The sequence below is a fragment of the Elephantulus edwardii genome, unplaced genomic scaffold, assembly GCF_000299155.1.
Source record: "Elephantulus edwardii isolate Elephantulus edwardi_28Jun2011 unplaced genomic scaffold, EleEdw1.0 scaffold00098, whole genome shotgun sequence".
NCBI classification, from domain to species: domain Eukaryota; kingdom Metazoa; phylum Chordata; class Mammalia; order Macroscelidea; family Macroscelididae; genus Elephantulus; species Elephantulus edwardii.
The window spans coordinates 3,382,016-3,401,482 of NW_006399848.1; the positions used below are offsets into that span (position 1 = coordinate 3,382,016).

General features: G+C 36.7%; 1 protein-coding gene and 1 pseudogene across 1 annotated transcript in view; one reads left to right on the top strand and one right to left on the bottom strand.

Moving 5' to 3' along the window:
* Positions 1-538: 538 nt before the first annotated feature.
* LOC102873806 lies at positions 539-922 on the bottom strand (annotated as a pseudogene).
* Positions 923-7,298: 6,376 nt separating this feature from the next.
* ZNF804B (zinc finger protein 804B) overlaps positions 7,299-19,467 on the top strand; it is a 133,808-nt gene continuing 121,639 nt past the window's right edge. The window contains exons 1-2 of the mRNA XM_006891490.1: positions 7,299-7,316; positions 13,750-13,893. Coding sequence (XP_006891552.1) covers positions 7,299-7,316; positions 13,750-13,893 — 162 coding nt within the window. The remainder of the gene's footprint in view (positions 7,317-13,749; positions 13,894-19,467) is intronic.

The following is a 19,467-nucleotide window of genomic DNA, read 5'->3' on the forward strand; positions in this document are numbered from 1 at the left end:
AAATAGAGAAAATATAGATTCAGTGTTTATTTATCTATACTTAATATGGAGGGGGTGTGTGAGTGTGTGTGTGTGTGTGTGTGTGTGTGTAATATCTGCATAATAGCCATTTCTTAAAGATGCACAATTATTTTTGCCTCTCTCATATTTCAGAGATTGAAATATCTGCTCCCTTAGACTAAATTTCTTTCCCACATAAGGAAATAAACCCATAAAGTTAATTGCTCTGCCATTGGATCCAAAGATAAGAGATGGGGATTAGTTTTCTCAACCTAGACCTGTTTATGGATTTGAATGAACCTTGGCAGTCTGATGACCTTCTTTAGGTTTAAATTGCCTTAGCTGGTAGAGGATTTGGGAGGTACCTTCCAGATAATGCTTGTAAAATTCTAAGGCTTTTATTTTTAAAATACAATTTTTTATTTATTTTTTTTTTTTGCTTCAGTTCAATGAAAGAGACTTTATTGAGGGCCCAGGGTCATGGGGCTCAGAAGAAGGCCACCTGCAAGAGGCAAGGGAGCCAGTGAAGAGAGGGCTCTTATTTGACCTTCTTGGGGCGCAGGTTGTTGGTGTGCCCACACTTCTTCTTGCGGCAATTGACAGCACGGGGATACAGGCGAGCATAACAATTGCGGCAGATCATCTTGTCGCAGTTGTATTTCTGGGCGAGCTGACGCAAGGAAGGCTCAATAATGCCACCACGGAGACGCAGCACCAGATGCAGGGTGGACTCTTTCTGGATGTTGTACTCTGAGAGTGTACGGCCATCCTCTAGTTGTTTGCCCGCAAATATCAGACGCTGCTGGTCAGGAGGGATGCCCTCCTTGTCTTGGATTTTGGCTTTGACATTCTCGATGGTGTCACTGGGCTCGACCTCAAGAGTGATGGTCTTGCCAGTCAGGGTCTTCACAAAGATCTGCATCTTTGCGTCTGCCGCTCAGCCGCCTCAATGTTCTGTTTTAATAGCTCAGGCTTTCTGTTCTGCTGTAGCGTTTTTTTTTTTAGATTCTGGTAGCCTAATATTAAGGAACTGCACTGTCAACTCAAAGGCACACATCACATTTCAAATCCACTAGTTGATCCTCAGGAGAAAATGGGCAGTCTTGTTTTTTGGGATTTACTGCCTCTGCTGGAGGGGTTAGCTATGGGTCAGTTCCAAGTCAACAATATATTAAAACAACAAAAACAACTTTACACAGCAATGCGCTTATGTATACTTGCAGGTGGTTAGAGTATAATTACATGCCTAGCAAATTAAGACCTTCAAGGAGATGTTTTCCCGTTGGGACTACAACAACGGTCTTAAGCACAACAGAAGATAGGAGGATGGTGCATAACAGGCAACATTTCTATCTGTGGGACACATAGTTGCTCTGAATTGGAACAACTTAAAATACGTTCCTCATTAAGTTGGTATTCTCAAACTCTCAGTGCCATTGAATTAGAACCAATTCATAAGAGGCTGTTAACACACAAGAGGATATTGCACATCTTTCCCCCACAGAACCACAGGTGATTTCCTAGCACCAGAGAGACCAGAGAGATGCCTTTGGGTTAGCTGCACATCTCTAGTGTTGGCAATATATATGGACCATCCAGTTCTCCAGTTAAAGAATCTGGTTCATCAAAAGATTTTCAGCATTGCCTGGGTGTATTGCATCATTTGTTTTGACACTATGACACACTTTATTTGGGCTATATCATGCAAGTCAAACTTGATTATGACAGCTGAAAGACCTCTTCAAATCACTGGTATAAAAACAAGTCCATGTTCCTAACTGTGCTATACCTAACATTCTGTATTAGAGTTTCTAAAGTCACTAACTCAAGTTCTACAAAGTTTTATAAGAATGTTTAATAGACCGAGTATAAAAAATATATTTCATTCAACTAGTATGAGGATTAATATAAACTTTTTGCTCATGATCCCAAAATACAATCTAGTTTATAGCCTTTCTTTTGTCCCATGAGAATGACTTTCTCGCAATGTAAACTTATATGTTTTAATAAGTTTTCCTTATTTTGACACATTTCTCCAAGCTTGAAGTGAATGTTTCAAAATTTGAGACACAGAGTTCCTGTAAAACATACATCTATTACAATTACTTGTTTTCACCAAGTTCAAAAGTAAATTGCCTATTAGGTTTTCAATAGAAAGAAGCCTGGAGCAGCCAGTTTGAAATAATAGAGTGCCTTTCTGAGTGCAATCACTTTTTAAACATCTTTGGTTATAGAACAAGTAAATCAAATACAGCAGATACATTATCAGACTTGATAGTAGATATTCGGGAAAGCTAGTGAATGCCCTTGGAGTTGTAGCATTTATCTGGCTTGCTTATTCTTAAAAGCAAAACCTTTGACTATTTTAATACATCACCTCAGGAGTTTTCAGGTCTGTGTTTGCCACATGTAGAGCAGAAGCAGATTAATATCAGAACAGCCTGAGAGAGCTGAAGTATGAGTATTTTCTTGGCAATCACCTGAATGTATTTGAAGAAAATGTATTTGCAACCAATTCACAAGCAAAGGTGAAGCAATGTCTAGGTCAGCATCTCTTAATGACCCTCTCTCCCCTACAGAGATGTGACAAATGTTTAAATTTTTTAAAAGTGACTGTAATTGTGCAGGTGTCACTAGCAACTTGCCTGAAAACTTAGTTTCCTGACATTTTTCATTGATTTCCCTTATATTAGAAAATGAAATGTCAGACACTATTAATTGCAATTTTACAATAAGTAGTTACAGCAGGAATAATGACTAAATGAAAGTACTTCCTGTCTAGTGCACAATAGATATACTCATTTAAATGTATTCAATTTAGATGAATGCAGTATGTCTATATTCATTACAGTTATACCTATCTGTGGGCTGAATTGATGGGGTGGTAATTACTACCTTTATAAATGGGACAGTATTGTAGGTCTGGAAGAGGAAACTAATTTTCTCATCATATTTTATATACCTACACAGCAGGCACATTCTAAAATCCTCTTTCTTTCAAAGTACAGAAATTTTACCCTTGAATAGTGAATCAAATGATTGTAACTATGACCTGTCAAGTAGGTGTTGCTTTCCTGAAGATCTGCTTCTGTCTCATAAGAAGGGAGTAGTGCAAATTAAATTCTTAAAATTCCTCCATGACTAGGAACTCTGGCTTTCAGTACATCATGAGTTCAGTAGTTGACATGGAATGCCATGAATTAGGATCCTTTCTTATCCCAAGAACTTCTCATGTTTTCTGATATGTTTTCCTTTGTTGTTAGGTGCAGTTGAGTTGACTATGACTCATAGCAACACGATAAACAGCAGGTAAAACCTTGTCCTGTACTGTGCCATTCTCTTGATCTACACCATGCTTGAATCCTTTGTTACAGTCACTATGTCAAACGATCTCTTTGTGAGTCTTTCTTTCTCTCAGCCTTTACCTCTTCAAGTATGATTATTTTGGTAAGGACAGGCCCATCCTGACAACATGCCTGGGGTATGTGAGACGAAGGTTTTTGTTTTTTATAATTAAAAGTTTATTAATTTTAATGAACATTTACAAGATTTGGGGTTTCCATTCATTCATTGTTGCACTATTTTCTCTACCCTCCTCCCCAGTTTGTTCCTCTTTTTTTTCCCCTCTTGAAAGTCTGTTTTAATTGTCCCATTGCGCCCCACAGTGCTTGTCAAAGCCAGTTCTGATTAAACTCCTTTGTCAGTGTGTCCCTTGCCATTCCCTATCACTCCTCCCTGAGAGACTTCACCCTGATTCATAAGGAAAAGGGGATGGCGTATTCTCTTAGCTACTTCCTGCTGAAAAGGGACACTGTAGGTTTCAGGGTAAAGATCTTCTCTCACTACTCTAAAGGGCCCCTTTGGCAATAGGAAACACATAGACTATTATGGAGATTGATTTTGGAATTTAGATGCACTGTTATCAGTTGTGCTTAGCCGTACATGTTCATATCCTTGAAGATGTATCATGGAAGTGTTGCAGCCTAGAAAACACAAATTTAACTAACAAGTTAAAAGTACGAGTCAAAAATTAAAAGCAATAATATCCTCGCCTTAGTTACTTTCTCTTAACCAGATTTGGTTGTGGTTTTGATTTTGGTTTGTATTTTTGTTTTTTGTGGGGTTTTTTGTTTTTGGTTTTGGTTTTGTTTTTTTGGTATTTTTGTTTGTTTTGTTTTATTGCAGTCCATGGTTTTCTCTTAACATAATAACCAGACTAAGGGTAAGAAAAATTCTAAAGTGTTTATTATTCCAGTCACTTCATTTATCCACTCATTTATTTCCACATTAATAGGCTTTTGCTAGATGTAAACTGTAGGTTAAAGATTACTCCTTAACAGATTGAACAAGTTCCTTTACCGGAGGCAACTCTCCACATCATCTTAAGCATCCTCTTTTTCTTCCCAACATAAGCATGTTGCTTGGTTCAGTGGTAAGGACTGAGGTCTTCTCCATTAGAGGTCAATAGCCTTTACATCTTTTTGAGCTAAATATTAGGGAGTGACTTGAAGTGTCATGGGTTTACATGTGTTTTCTTGTTTCATTGACTGTTAACTCTATGAACCAAATCCATAACCTTTATAAATGTGTGCAATCAGTGCCTGTATCTGATTGATAAGCAATGAGGAAATTAGACCTACTTTTTTTGTCTTTATTTTTCTTGTGGCTTCAGGGCAGACAAGCATAATTAAGCAATAAAAAGATAGTTGCCGTTGTGATTATCTTAGGGTGCACCTGGGGCTGCCTAATTCCCTTTTGAAAGTGTTTTTCTGGGGGAAGAGCTGTGTATTAAGTTGTGCTGAAGAAGATGAGTTGGTAGTGTGGAATGCTGATGAACTGTGGTTTTAGTGAAAATGTATGTGTTCTTAAAAATAGTTTCCGTTCAAATGCTGCCAATTAGAAAGCTTTTTCCAAAACAGGCAGTTATATAAGCAAAGTTTAAATATTTAATTGTCACTTCTTGAACAGAGATCCAATCAACACCCTGGTATCTTGCCAGAAAGTCAGAAATTTGTGATTCTTTTTCAAATTAGAAATGATGCTGAGTTATCCTCAAAGCTTTCCACACTGAGATAAATCAGTACAGTTAATATCTTTCTTTCTAATTTGGGCATTTAGAATGAATAATTAATAAGAAGGGTGTATATGCCTTTTTAAACTCAAAAAGCAGAGGCTATGACACCTACCTGAGGATTCATAGAAAGGTTTAATTTTGGTCATGTGCTATACCAAGTTTACAAAACGTACTCCACAACAAAGTATAAGTAAAACAAATATTGTCATTTAGTGATAAAGAAAGTGTCAAGATCTATCATACTGGTAGTCAAGCTGTGTGTACCTGCCACTTTAAGTAAAAATAATAAAATAAATAGTAGAAGTTTGTTCTAAATTTGCAGCTCACTCTATCATCATTTCAATACTTTTTAATACTCTACAGTATAAATTAAAGGAGCCCTGGTGGTGCAGTGCTTAGACCATTTGGCTGTTAACCGTAAGTGTGGCAGTTCAAACCCACCAGCTGCCTCATGAGAGAAAGATGAGATCTACTTTTCTAAAGGTCCCCATTCTTGGAAACACTATGTAGGATTTCTGGAGCAGTTTTCTGCTCTGTGACAAAATGGGTATGAGTTAGCCTCTATTCAATGGCAGTATACTTTTGGAGTAATACATACAGGAAGTTGTGCTGCAATCCCAAAGGCACACAGTTTGAATCCCAGCTGCTCTGAAGGGAAAAAAGTTGGCAGTCTCCTCCTGTGTAATTTATTGCCTCTGCAATCCCACTGGAGGGTCAGCTATGGATCATTTCTGACCGAACAGTACACAACAAAAACAACGTGGTCAGATAAGCAATTTTGACTATGAAGGTAAATGTGCCTTTTTTTGTTACATTTCATTTAGCTGATGTGTTTTGTTTCTTTTAAGTAACAAACACCATACCAAATATTTTAAGATGCAAAGGCTATTCCTTTTTTACAAGAAGAGTAATGTACAACTTTGGGGAATTCAGTTACTGATAATATTAATGCTAATTGAGGTCATATTAATTAACCATGTTTTCTAAATTTCAGGAGGAATTCCTAAATAATCTAAGAAAAAAAGTGAGATTAAACTATCTGAATACCCTAATTATGTAAGCAAATTTGAATTTAGTATAAGCTGGACTTTTCAGTGAGATAAGAGCTGAAAGTAATGAGGATTCACCTTACTTGCTTAAAATTTCATCAGAAAAAGAAAATTGTTATGTTTACTCATGAGAAAATTATACCGTGAAATAATTGTCTAGTAGTTGTTCATTTCCATAAGATTTTCAGAGGCTATAAATTGTAAGGGGGGAGATTGTCCACCTTCCTCCTATGAGACAGCTTAGTAATTCATACCTTTAGCATCTGGGTTGGCTACACACGCATTTGTGCTGCTCTAGTGGTGTAAGCATATGTCGTGTGTGAGTATATGCTCTCAGGTGCACACACATATGCACAAGCATACACACACCTCACACTCACTCATAAACCTGGAGTATCTTTTGGCCATGTAATGAGTTATCTTGTTTTATCCTCATAAGAACCCCACAAGCTACTGAGATAACTGAAATCCTGAGACTTTAGAATGTTAGAGGATGGTGTTCAAGCTAATCAGTTTTCAAAGACTTTTTATTCTTCCCTCCTGTCATAAAAATAAAACGAAAGAGAGGAAATAGAGGAGACAGGAAAGGAGGAAAGGGAAATGGAAAGGAAAGGAGTGAGAAAGATAAAAGAAGGAGAAAGATCCTATGAATGAAGTTTCGTATCATCCAGTCCGTTTCAGAGATTCTGAAATACAGTAAGAGCCGAAGGTCTGAAACAGCAGCAACTGTACTCTTTGAAGGAGGGTTTTATTTGAGACCAATAGAATAGAATAGGTTAGGGAATATTAGAATTCTTAAAGCAATCTCTTATACATAACAGTGAAAGGTCAAATGTGGGTTTTCATGCAAAGACTATGAATTCAATCCTCAAAGCTCTAAGCTGATATTGCCTTCAAATAGCTGTAAAGAAGAGCAATTGGTTATTTCTCTTCCTTTTTGCATAAGTAGGGAACATGTTCACAAACCATGGACACAGAAAAACTATCTTTTCTTTTTCTAGTACCCATCTCTCAGCTTCAAGAGCTTTATAGATTTTAAAAATGTCAATTATTCTTCCTACTCTCTGTTAGAGTTAAGACACTGTGTCATCCAAAATCCAGAGAAAAGTTAACAGAGACAGCCTAGACTTAAATGAGTTCGGAATAAAGACTAAGTCATTGGGGCAGCCGTGAACATGGTGATTAATAGCTCTGTAGGGAAGCTGATTGGAGTTTGCTTTCAGGCTCAGTTTTTTCATTGTTACATGATTTTCTAAATGTGTATATGCATAGGCCTTGCCTTTAGGGGAAAGAAATAATAAATGTGTATATGTCTTGCCTTTAGGGGGAGAAAATACAGAACATTAAGGGGCTTAACAAGTGACGTGTTTGGCACACTTCTCTATATAATGAAGCTTAAAAGTGGCGTCCATGTGTGTAATGAACATCATAATAATAAAAATAATTCAGTAGTAAATTTGTACATAATTAAATGCTTTACTGTAATCAGACTGTCTGCCACCTTACTGATATACCAGTTACATGGGTGGATATAAAGCTTTTGGTCTGAAAAGAATTTTTTTTATTTCATCACACTCAAAATATTAATAATGAAAATAATTATTAAGAATTCTTGCTGAAGTGCAATGTAAAACACCCACTGACATTGCTTAATGATTTTTAAATCACCCCCCTTTAAACAAGTCTCACTGTCAATTTTTTAAGCATTTTTAACATTTTAATGATTTATTGAGTGGGGTTAACAAGAAGGATTTTGTGTAAGTAGTTAATTGGGGCCTTTTTTCCCCATGTTAAGTTTCCAGAGCCACCTTCTCTAGGCAAATTGAAAAATGTAACTGACAAACTATAATGGAATTATACTTTATGTATATATACTTCAAATATTTTTATATGTCTATTGACTGGTGTGATGTTTATGTATTTGCCTTTTTTAAATCTATTTGAATTGTGACAGTTTTATTTTCTTTTTGTTTTCTAACTCTATGTCTTTGCCATTTCTTTATAATAAAGGGTAGATTTGGAGTCTTTTCTGACATATTGTTTGGTTCTTTTTCTTTCTTTCTTTCTTTCCCTCCCACCTTTGTAATGACTTTTTATTTGAGCATAATGTCTTTGATGTTATCCTGTCACTCAAAGGGCCATCACAACAGACATAAACATTGCCTTCCTGTCCCATCCTATCTCAGCCACAAATCCATACTTAGTCACCGTGTCAATACTTTTCCTTAAGGGTCTTCCTTTAATTTGCTGACCCTTTACTTTTCTGAACATCATGTCCCTCTCAAGGGAATAATCTCTTTGATCTTTTCAGTAAAACACTAGTATCTTTCTAGTATTCTCTGCCTTCACAAAATATCCATTTGATAGCAGCTATGATATTCCTGGTTCCACAGTTCTTCTGAATTGTTTGACTTTCTGGAAATTCCCTTTCAATGTAAAGTCCCAATTTTTTTTAGAATAATAATCTTGAGCAAACTTTTACTTGTATATGAAAATAATGATATAGTTAAATAATTTCTTTATTCTATTAGATAATCCTTCTTTAGAATAAAATGAAATCTGAATCTTCCCTAGCTGGTTGACCAAGTAGCTGTTGTTCATATTTCTTGACATAAACATAGGAATAGCGTGCCCAGGGAGCTCTGGTGGCCTTGTGGCAAGAAGCTGCACTGTAATCCCAGAGGTACACCTTTCTAATCCCTCAGATATTCTGCTGGAGAGGGAAGGGCAATCTCCTCCTGTACCAGTCAGATCCAATTTGACAGTACACACACAAAATAATGCATTTTTTAAAAAAAAAATAGTATTCCCAGAGCTGCATCTATTTGCTGAGACATCTCAATTAATACTCTGTGAATTCCTGGGGTGTACTTTGCACTAAAACTTTAGGTGCAGCTTGAATGTCTTCATTCATTACCATTGGTTCTTGATTTTATGCTACTTCTTGAAATGGTTAAGTGTCTACCTTTTTTTTTTGGTACATTGACTGCATATTCCTTCCATCTTCTTTTGATGATTACTGTATCATTCAATATTTTGCCCATGGAATTTTCAGTATTTCAACGTGAAGTTTTAATTTGTTCTACAGTTCTTTCAGCTTGAGAATCCCCAACCATATTCTTCTCTGTTGGTTTCCTATGTCTTTTCAGCTTTGATTAGCATAGGTAGATTGAGGAGCCTCTTCTGACAGTTTGGTTTTTCCTTTTTTCATAATGACCTTTTATTTTCTTCATTCATGATGTCTTAGGTTTCATCCCTAACTCTTCTGGTCTTCAGTTATTATTACTGTTCAGTGCATTAAATCTTTCTCTTCTTTTTTTTTCAAGATCAAGATTTTTATTTAGAGGTGTCAGGGGAGGGCCAAAGGGGCAAGAAAAACAAGGCTCTGATCATGGTTCTATTGGTTCTTGTGGATTTACCTTGACCCCCTCCCCATCTTTAACTTGAACTTGTTGATGTTATGGGCTGTCGAGTCACCTGCAACTCATAGTGACCCTATGTACAACAGTGCTTTACCCTGCTCCATCCTGTGCCAATATTATCATCTCACACCTACCCCATTACCCCAGCCACTGAATCAATCCATCTCATCAAGGGCCTTCCTTTCTTGCACTGTTCCTCCACACTCCCAAGCATGACATCCCTCTCCGAGGACTTTTCCTTCCTTGCAACGTGTCCATAGTATAATCAGATGAAGCTTCAGAATCCTTGCTTCCAAGGAGCAGCTTGGTTTCACTCTCTGTAGGATGAACCTGTTTGTTCTCCTGGAAGCCTATTCAGCACCCTTTTCTAGAACCACAGCTCAAAGGCATCCATTCTCTTTCTGTCATCCCTAGTCAGTGTCCAGCTTTCTGTTAAATAGCAAGTGATTTCAAAGACCATGGCCTGAATCAGGTGCACCTTAGGCTCCAGACTTACATTGTTGCTCTTCAGTACTTTGGTGATGTCTCTGAGAACAGACTTTCTCAATTCAATTTGTCTTTTAATTTCCTTACTGCTTGTACCAAGAGAGTTGAATTTGAAGCTAAGCATCTGAAGCTGCTAACTCAGAGATGACCTTCCAATGGGTTTTCCGAGACAATTGCATAGAAAGAGGTTTGTCTTTCATGAAGCAACTGGTGGGATTGCAATGCAGCTTCTTATGCACGATTTCCTCCCACACTATTAACTGCCTCTGATAATCTGCTAGAGTTGGTTCTAACTCAGTGGTACATAAAAACAACAGAAAATACACTCATTTCCGTGCAACTGGAACTGACTCATTGCTGACTGTCTGATGGATTATCAGAGTTTGTCAATCACCCAGCAGGGGATTGTCCATCTATCTCCTGTGGAAGCTGGAGGATTTGAACCATCAGTGATGTATTGCCGTTGGGTTATCAGTCTAACTCCTATGGACTACCAGAACTCCTCAAAGGAGCCCTAGGAGCATAGAGGTTTAAATGTGTTGCATTGCTAACTGAAAGGTCACCTGTTTAAAATCCTCATATGCTCTGTGGGAGAAAGATGGGATATAGCCTCTGAAACTTTGTACAAGGTCATGATTAATTGGAATTGACTGTATGGTAGTAGACTGCTTAGCTCCAGCTATAACCAAGACCTAGTTATGCTGGGTTTAAAGTTTTTGGTTACTAATTAAATGTGATTTTTTAACCCACTGGCTACTCTATAGGCCATGGATGTCCTTGCTTCTTATAAAGACTGATTCTCTAAAGATTAATAGCCTGTTGAGCCACAGGGGACAGTTCTACATTTCCTGTGGGATCATTATGAGCCAGAATCAACCAGAGAACAGTGGGTTCAGTTTGTTTGTTTGTTTGTTTGTTTATTCATTCATTCATTGGTTTATTTTTAAGGTATCTCCCAAAGTTATCTTGTGCTTGATTAAAAATTTAAACAATATAAAGCTCTGATAATGGTTTGGCATAGCAATCTTTATTTCACATGTTTCACCATCCTAACTGTATGCAAAACAACCAAAAAATAAAAACCCCAAATCATTCTTTTAGCTATCTATTTAGAACTGAGTAATTTGCTGGCTCTCCATTGGGTCTGACACTGTCAATCATATGAAAGGAGGTGCCCAGCTTTTTCCTCTGGAGCCACTGACAGATTCAAACCACAAGAAAGATATAGTTTTGGGTTAGCAGTGCAACTGCCTGCAAAGAACACTACCAGAGCTCCCTAGGTGTATGTCACTAAAGGATATTTCTTCTAAAATGTTATGCATAAAATTTACAAGAAGAAGTTACATTAGAATGTCACATCATATGAAATCAACATATAGTCCCATAGACAAAACCTACTTAGTTATTTACCATATTAAAACTTTAGCTAAAGGTAAGAAAATGCCAAATAAGGAAAAGGTTCGCTATCTGAACTGACTATGTGAGAAAAGTTTGGCAATATACTTCCATAAAAATTCACAGCCTTGAGGGGTCACTATAAGGTACAGTTGATGTTCTGCCCACGAAATGCCCCTCAAAGAAATCTAAAAACATGTCTGAAATTTCAAGAGCGTTTTTATATTATTTTCACTCGTGGAGACTTTTCTCCTTCCTCAAGAAGGTGGTGAAGGAAAAAAGCCTCGAGTTCCCCCTCCCACTTGCTTTTATAGCTTTTTCCTGAGTGCCCCTGTTAGGGCAGAGAGATTGGTAGGCCGGGGGATCAGTCATTTGGTCGGCTTTTGATGGGCTGGTTACTTGGCCCGCCTTTACTCTTTTTGTGTCACGTAGACACTAGTTAATTCCTTACTTTTCAAGGACAAACCAGGCTTTACCTGGGGCACTCGTGTTTGCCCTAAGCTAAGAATTTTTGTGGTCCGCTTCTGCCGGTAGTGCTAATGGGGGTTTATAAAAAATGGGGTTTCTGCTGTCCCTTCATTTGACTCAATAGCATTAGAGTGAGACTAGAGTCTTCTGAAGGTTAGTAAGGAAACTGATATTTAACAGTTTTTCCATAATAACTTCTTAAATGTGTAATTACAAATTGATGAATGGATGAATGGTGGAACAACTGGTTAGATAATGAGGTGACAAGCTACAGAGGCAAGCTTATGCCTGTTTTTGTCATTTCTTATCCCTCTTACTTGATACAAGTCATGAAGTGATTAGAAATAACTTGTCTCTTATGTTAAATGGTGGTTTGGGGCTTGATGCTACCTTCCTTTCTTTCTAGTCTCAGGCCTTACTCGTTAACCTGGCTCATGCAACTGGAATCACTCAACTTCCTCTCCATATATTGTCCAGTTTCATGATTGAAAGCGTTCTTGTCTTGTGCTAAGAAATATCATGGGCCTGAGAGGGTTATGTTTTCATCACTAACTTAATCCTCATTGCTTATGTAGTTCTAGCCGCAATTTTAAAATTGAGCCTGCATAGTACCAACTGTTGTAAATTGTGTCTGACTTTGAAGTTGGGAGGAAACTAAGAGATGATAAATAATGCATACTACAATGAAACAGATGAGAGAGAGCGCTGTTTAGGAGGAATATACTATAAGGTATTATTGTCATGGCAAGAGTCCAGAATGAAAGCTGCATAGTGGAGTGGACGGGTCAGGGGTGGGATTGTATAAAGATAAAACAATTTTCTTTTCAAAGAGTAAAGCGAACTGGCAGGTAGGAAATTGTGCATTATGAATGAATGGAAATCCAAGGTCTCTGTAAACTTTCATTAAAATAAAAAATTTTTTAAAATTAGCCAGAATTAACTTCACTATCAATTAGCAATTAGTCGATTATTCTTCAATTCTTCATAAGTCTTTCTGTCCCCTATATGATCTCTGGAATCAATTTCCTACTTTGTATGTATCCTTAGTGTCTGAGATTTCTGCATCATAGCTTTTTCGTTTCTGATCACCAGACACCCTTGGTTTATCCTTTTACTCCCAACTTTGGGGTACACATTTGACTATCAACTGTGTTTCCGTGTTTCAGTGATGGCTTTTACAATTCAGTTTTCTTAGCTGGAGATTCTATGGGAGGAGATTGCCTGTGATTCTCTGTTAAAGCCACTGGCAGATTTAACTTACAGGAGGAGGCAGAATTTGAGTTAGCAGCACAATTCCTTTTGGGCTACACCACCAAAGTTTCTTATTTATGAATTAAGAGAATTAAATAACTCAGATTGAGAAAGAAATCCCATATGATCAGAAGACCATTGTTTATACTCTTAAGAAGGAATATATTTCTGACACCAGATTTGAGTCTATAATTAATTTCTCAAAGAAGGCTTTAGAATAAAAGGTGTAGTCTTCAGATATAAGTCCAATAAGGTGGAGCTGTATTTCAAAGAGATAGTATGGGTTTGTATTTGAGTTAAGTGGATGAGTAAGCAGAGGGTACAATGGAAGGTTAACAGAATTACCGCTTGAAAATTGGTAAAAAGAGGAGATGTGTGCAAAACCAGATGAGAAGGGTGGGCATCACTGGAAAGTTAGGGTATTGTAGGGCTAAAATGTCATTTCCACAATACCACAGATTTCTAGGAAAAGCTATGCATCTAACCATACGCATATTCTAGAAAAATTAATTAGTAACATAAATTAATATGAACTCATAGATGTGCTTTTAGAGAGAATTATAACCAATATCTTTGCCTTTCTTTTTTTTTTTCATCTTTAAAGGACTTTGCCGAAAAGGAGAAGGCCACAGCAAAGGCCTTGGAAGATGTAAAGGCAAACTTTTACTGTGAATTATGTGACAAGCAGTACCACAAACACCAGGAGTTTGACAATCACATTAATTCTTATGATCATGCTCATAAGCAGGTAAGTCAAAGGAGGAAAAATCCTTCTCATACCTGGATTTATACTCTCAAGCTAGAACGGCATGAATTTTACTTTATTTATTGTCATCTAGGACTCTGAGGTAAGATTGTTTTATATCTTCTTTTTTCCTTCCTCTGAATGCTTGTGTTTTCTATTTAAATGCTGATGATAATACTTTTTTTCATCCTAGAGTTCTGTAAATCTTGTGGTAGATGTAGAGGTAAACAATAGTTGTTGATGTTGTTGTTCTGTGCTGTCACGTTGCCTGCAACTCATTGCGACCCTATGCTCAATAGTTCTGAACCCTGACCTATCCTTAGCCAAATTCACCATCTCTGACACACCTATCCTCATTACCCCAGTTATTGAGGAGACCAACTTATTTATTTTAGCATTTTCTACAAGGGGAAAGCAGTATTGAGAAAACAGTGTCAGAATCAGAGCGACTTAGCGACTTAGGGACAGAACTGGGTTTGAGAGCCATAAAAGCTAAGAGCCAATCTACAGAGTTCTTTCAACGATTCTGTTAAGTAGGAAATAGCAGAACTTTAGGAAAACAACTCTCAATAAAAGAATACCCTCTTCAGAAAGTAAAAATTGTTACTTACCAAACGGAAAATTGCAAGACAAATTCAGAATCAAGCAAAGGGGAAATTGCAAAAGGAACGTATCAGTTTTTAAAAATGTATTTATCCACCTTATTAGGGAAGATGATCTGAAACCAGCTGTTAGTGTTCTCTGCTTCCATCTATCTGTTGGAGAGGAGACAATCAGTCTTATGTTTTTTGGCTGAGAATTGAAGATATTGATAATTTAGTAATTTTAAATAGCATAAAATGAGAACAAAAATCATAGTATTCCTAACAATAATTCAGAGAAGGAATATGCTCTTGATACCAACTGGTCATGATATCTTAGAATCTGTAGATTGTCTTCTATAATTTAATTGTAAAATATTTATTCCGAGGGGATAAAATATGTATTTTCGTAACAACATTAATACTGTTTGTGCCAACAATAAATAGGAGGTTGTGGGATATGCAGGCATGCTGAAGACATAGATTTTTATAAAGAATGGCAAAACATGCATATAACTTACACTATTTCTTTAAATATATATAGATTGGTGGGATAAAAATATTTCAGGACAATTATATCCAAACTTCAGTGTGAAAAATAATCATCTAGCAATTAATAATGCATCTTACTGGACTTTTCTTTTAAATATTCTAATGAGATATATCTAATAAATCTATATTTTATTATTGTTATTCTGGTTTCATTTGAGTAAAAGTTTACAAAGCTACGTGGTTACCACTTAACCCCTCATAAACATTTGGCTTTGTGACATTAGTGACACAATAGAATAATAAACATTTTCCCCATTTCTTCTCTCTGATTTTCAATTCTCACATATAAATCCTTGTATACTATTCCTTCCCACTATTTCCCTCAGCAAATATTGCCCTTTTGATCTTATGTGGTTGATTATTCTAAGTCTTGAGTATCTCTCTGGTGGGGCAGTTCTTCATACAGATCTACTTACTGTTTGTCTGCAGGTTGGGCCATGGAGATGATTTTTGTACTCAGGTTCAAAGATTGACTAAGGGATATAGTTTTGGAATTTTCACTAGTCTCTGTTGGACCAGTAAGCATGATCCTGTATTTTAAAACAATATAAAATTGAAAGTTTTAAACACATGTAAAAAACTAATATATGGTCACGAAACTTCAACAGTTTGATTAAACTTTCATCTTTTTCACCACTTCTCCTAACCCCAACTTCCACCACCTCAACATATTATTTTGTCAAAAATAGTTTCAAAATATATGAGGTTGTTTAAACTCAGAGACACCATAGCATTGTTGTACTTAAGTATTAACAGTAATTGCCTGTGTAGCGTTCAATGATCTTGTTTCCCTGATTACTCCATAAATGATTTCTAAATTTGAGATTATTTAAGTCAGAATCTAAAAATATTCACATTTCTTGTTATGATGTCTTTTAAGCTTTGGGATACATTTTAAATTTCTCTTCTTGTAGATTCAAGTACAACAGAGATAGTTCAGATCTACTATTTATAGGGTCACTATGAGTTGTAATCAACTCAATGACATCTAATAACAGAAACAATTTTAATTTTTATTATTAAAATTTCCTCTATACTTGTTGTTACATCTAACAAGTTGATCTAAAAGATGAAATTTAATTACTTCTCCTAGTTAGAACATATTCTAGAGGTTATTGTATCCATTAGGGGAGATATGATGCATAGTTGTTTCTTTCCTTGTGGTTTTAAGTCTGATCAGTAGGTTCCAATATCTATCTGATCCATTGATCTTCCCAGATATTTTTTCTCCACTATTTGTTGGCGGCCTATTGTTAAGTAGCTACACTGCCATACCATAGACATGCAGTTAGAATACATTAGCTGCCCAGTGGGGGAAAGATGACAGTCCCTCCCTTATGATTTACTGCCTCTGAAAACCTATTGGAGGGTCAGTTATCAATGAGTTCTGACTCCATGGTATACAACAGCTACAATGGCATTAGAGTCATTGATGATCACTTACTTGTCACTTTGAATTGCAAAATGGTGATCTATTTTTTTTCTTTTTTTCACCACCCCACCCATCAAATTAGACTATCTTTTGTTATGATTCCTTGAACTCTCTTACCATTTCTCAAATTGAAAGAATTTAAAAACAAACTCAAGCCTATAGTTGCAATACGGAAAGATGCCATGGGCAAAATCTTGAATGAGTCAGGAGGTATTAAAAGAAGATAGAAGAAATACTCAGTCACTGTACCAAAAAGAACTGGTTGACACTGAAAAATTTGAGCAAGTGCCATATGGACAAGATGGTAACAAAGGGAAAAGTTTAAGCTGCACTGAAGACATTTGCAAAAATGAAGCCCTCTGGAATGGATACTGAATGACATTTTTTTTTGTGAGAAAAATTTATTACATTTAGAATTTAGCCCACTGGACTCAGTTTAGATGATCCCAATTTTGTTGGCAACATCCAAAGCATTATAATCAGGAGCAAGTTGAACATAGGCCTTCTTCTCTCCATCAGGCCTAATTAAAGTGTTGACCTTAGCTATATCAATGTCATAGAGCTTCTTTACAGCTTGTTTAATTTGGTGCCTATTGGCCTTGACATCCACAATGAACACAAGTGTGTTGTTATCTTCTATCTTCTTTATAGCTGACTCAGTGGTCAGGGGAAATTTGATGATGGCATAGTGGTCAAGCAAGCAGATAACAGATGAAAGCCTAGATGTGCTCACCAGTCTATGCCAGGAAATTTAGAGTTCAGCTGACTGGCTGACTAACTTAAAGGGATCCATATTTGTTATCATTCTCAATAAAGGTGTTAAAACAGATTATTAAAATTTTCAAACAATATAATTAATATTATATGTAAGCAAAAAATGGCTAAAGATCATTCAAAAACAACTAGAACAGTACATTAAGAAAGAACTGCCAGAAGGTCACATTGGAATTAGAAGCAGCTGAGACGCCTGAGTTATTTTTTTGTTGATGTCAGATAGATCCTGGCTGAAAGCAGCCACTATCAGAAGAAAGTCTATTTGTGTTTATTGACTATGCAAAGACATTTGACTGTGAGGATCACAACAAATTATGGCTAATATTGGGAAGAAAATGGGAATCCCAGAACAATAATTGTGCTCACATAAAATCTATACCTAGACCAAAAAACTGTTGTCTGAACGGAACACTGTGTGGTTTAAAATTGGGAAAGGTGTGCATCCGTGGTATGTCTTTTTCCCATGCCTATTCAAACTGTGTGCTGACCAAATAATTGGTGAATTGGGACTTAATGAAAAAGAATGTGGCATCAGCATTGGTGGAAGACTTATCCCCAATTTGTATTATGCAGATGATACAACCTTATTTGCTGAAAAGTGAGTATGACCTGTAGAACTTGTCGCAGAAAATAAAAGATTACAGCCTTCCATATGGATTGCATCTTAATATCAAGAAGACAAGGGCCAGTAGACCACATCATGAGCGATGAGAAAGGATTGAAACTATTAATGATTTAATTTTTACTGGATCCACATTTTTCTTCATAAAGTCCCAATTCACCAATTATTTGGAATTTACAGAGGCAAGCAAGTATATGGGGCTATCGGAACTCTTATTCACTGTTAATTGGATTATAAAATGATATAGCCACTGTGATAAATAGTATGGAGGTTCCCCAACTAGAAATAGTACTACCTTATGATTCACTGTTCCCCCTTCTAGGTATACAACTTAGATGGCTAAAAGTCATTCAAACTCATATCCATACCTCTGTTCATTACAGCACTGTTACAATAGTAAAAAAGGTGGAACCAAGATTAGTCCATCATCAGATGAGTAGGTACGCAAATGTAGTATATATGCACCCAGATTATTATGGAATAGTCTGAATCATAAAGAATAATGATGAGTTTTTGAAGCATATGTTAACACAAATTAGTCTGGTGGATATTATCCTGAGTAAAACAGTACCAGAAGCTAGTAAATCAAGAGACAAAATACATTGGAAAAGTTGGCTGTCAGGGACCTTTCTAGAGTACTGAAGAGCAATGATGTCAGTCTGGAGAATAAGGTGCACCTTATCCAGGACATAGTCTTCACAATTGTTTGCTATATGTCAGAGAGTCAGACAATGACTAGGGATGATCGAAAGAGAATTGATGCCTTTGAGCTGTGGTGCTGGAGAGGAGTGTTGAATATAGCTTGGACTGCTAGAAGAACAAACAGGTTCATTCTGGAGAGGGTGAAGCCGGCCTGCTCTTTGGAGGCAAGGATTCTGAGGCTTCGTCTGACATAATTTGGACATATTGCAAGGAGGGACCAGTCCCTTGGAGAGAGACGTCATTTTTGGGAGAGTGAAGGGACAGTGCAGGAGAGGAAGACCCTCAATGAGAGAGGCTGATTCAGTCATTGGGGCAACGGGCATAGATGTGTCAGAGTCAATAAGGTTGGCACAGAATATAGCAGGGTTTATGGCTCTTGTACATAGAGTCGCTATGAGTCGCAAGCAACTCAACAGCACATCACAACAACAACAACAAAAATAAGATATACAGATGTTGTTGTTGTTGTTGTTAAGTGCTGTCAAGTTGTAGACAACTCATAGTGATCCAATGAACAAAAGACCTGAACATTTGTATAAATTTCATCGTTTCTCCACGTTCGTAGTTTCCAGAGGCAAGATATTTCAGAAATGGATGCCACTCATGCGCCCAAGTTTGTTTAATCAGGGAACTCCACCAAACACTGTCCACCTTTCTATACAGATAGAGACCAACTTTTATTAGTAGTAACCAGGAACAAACAGATAAACATGAGAGAGCCTCACTCTCCAGTGTTTGTGTGTGTGCTCATTTTGGTGATAAAAAGGTAACACTGAATGTGAATAAAGAACACACAGCTTGAGCAAGATAAATGATGTTTCTAAGAAATACACGAGAAAAAAATTACATTTTGATATGTGTATAATATTACAATATCATCAATTAAACCAAAATATTCGTGTGTGGTTATCTGC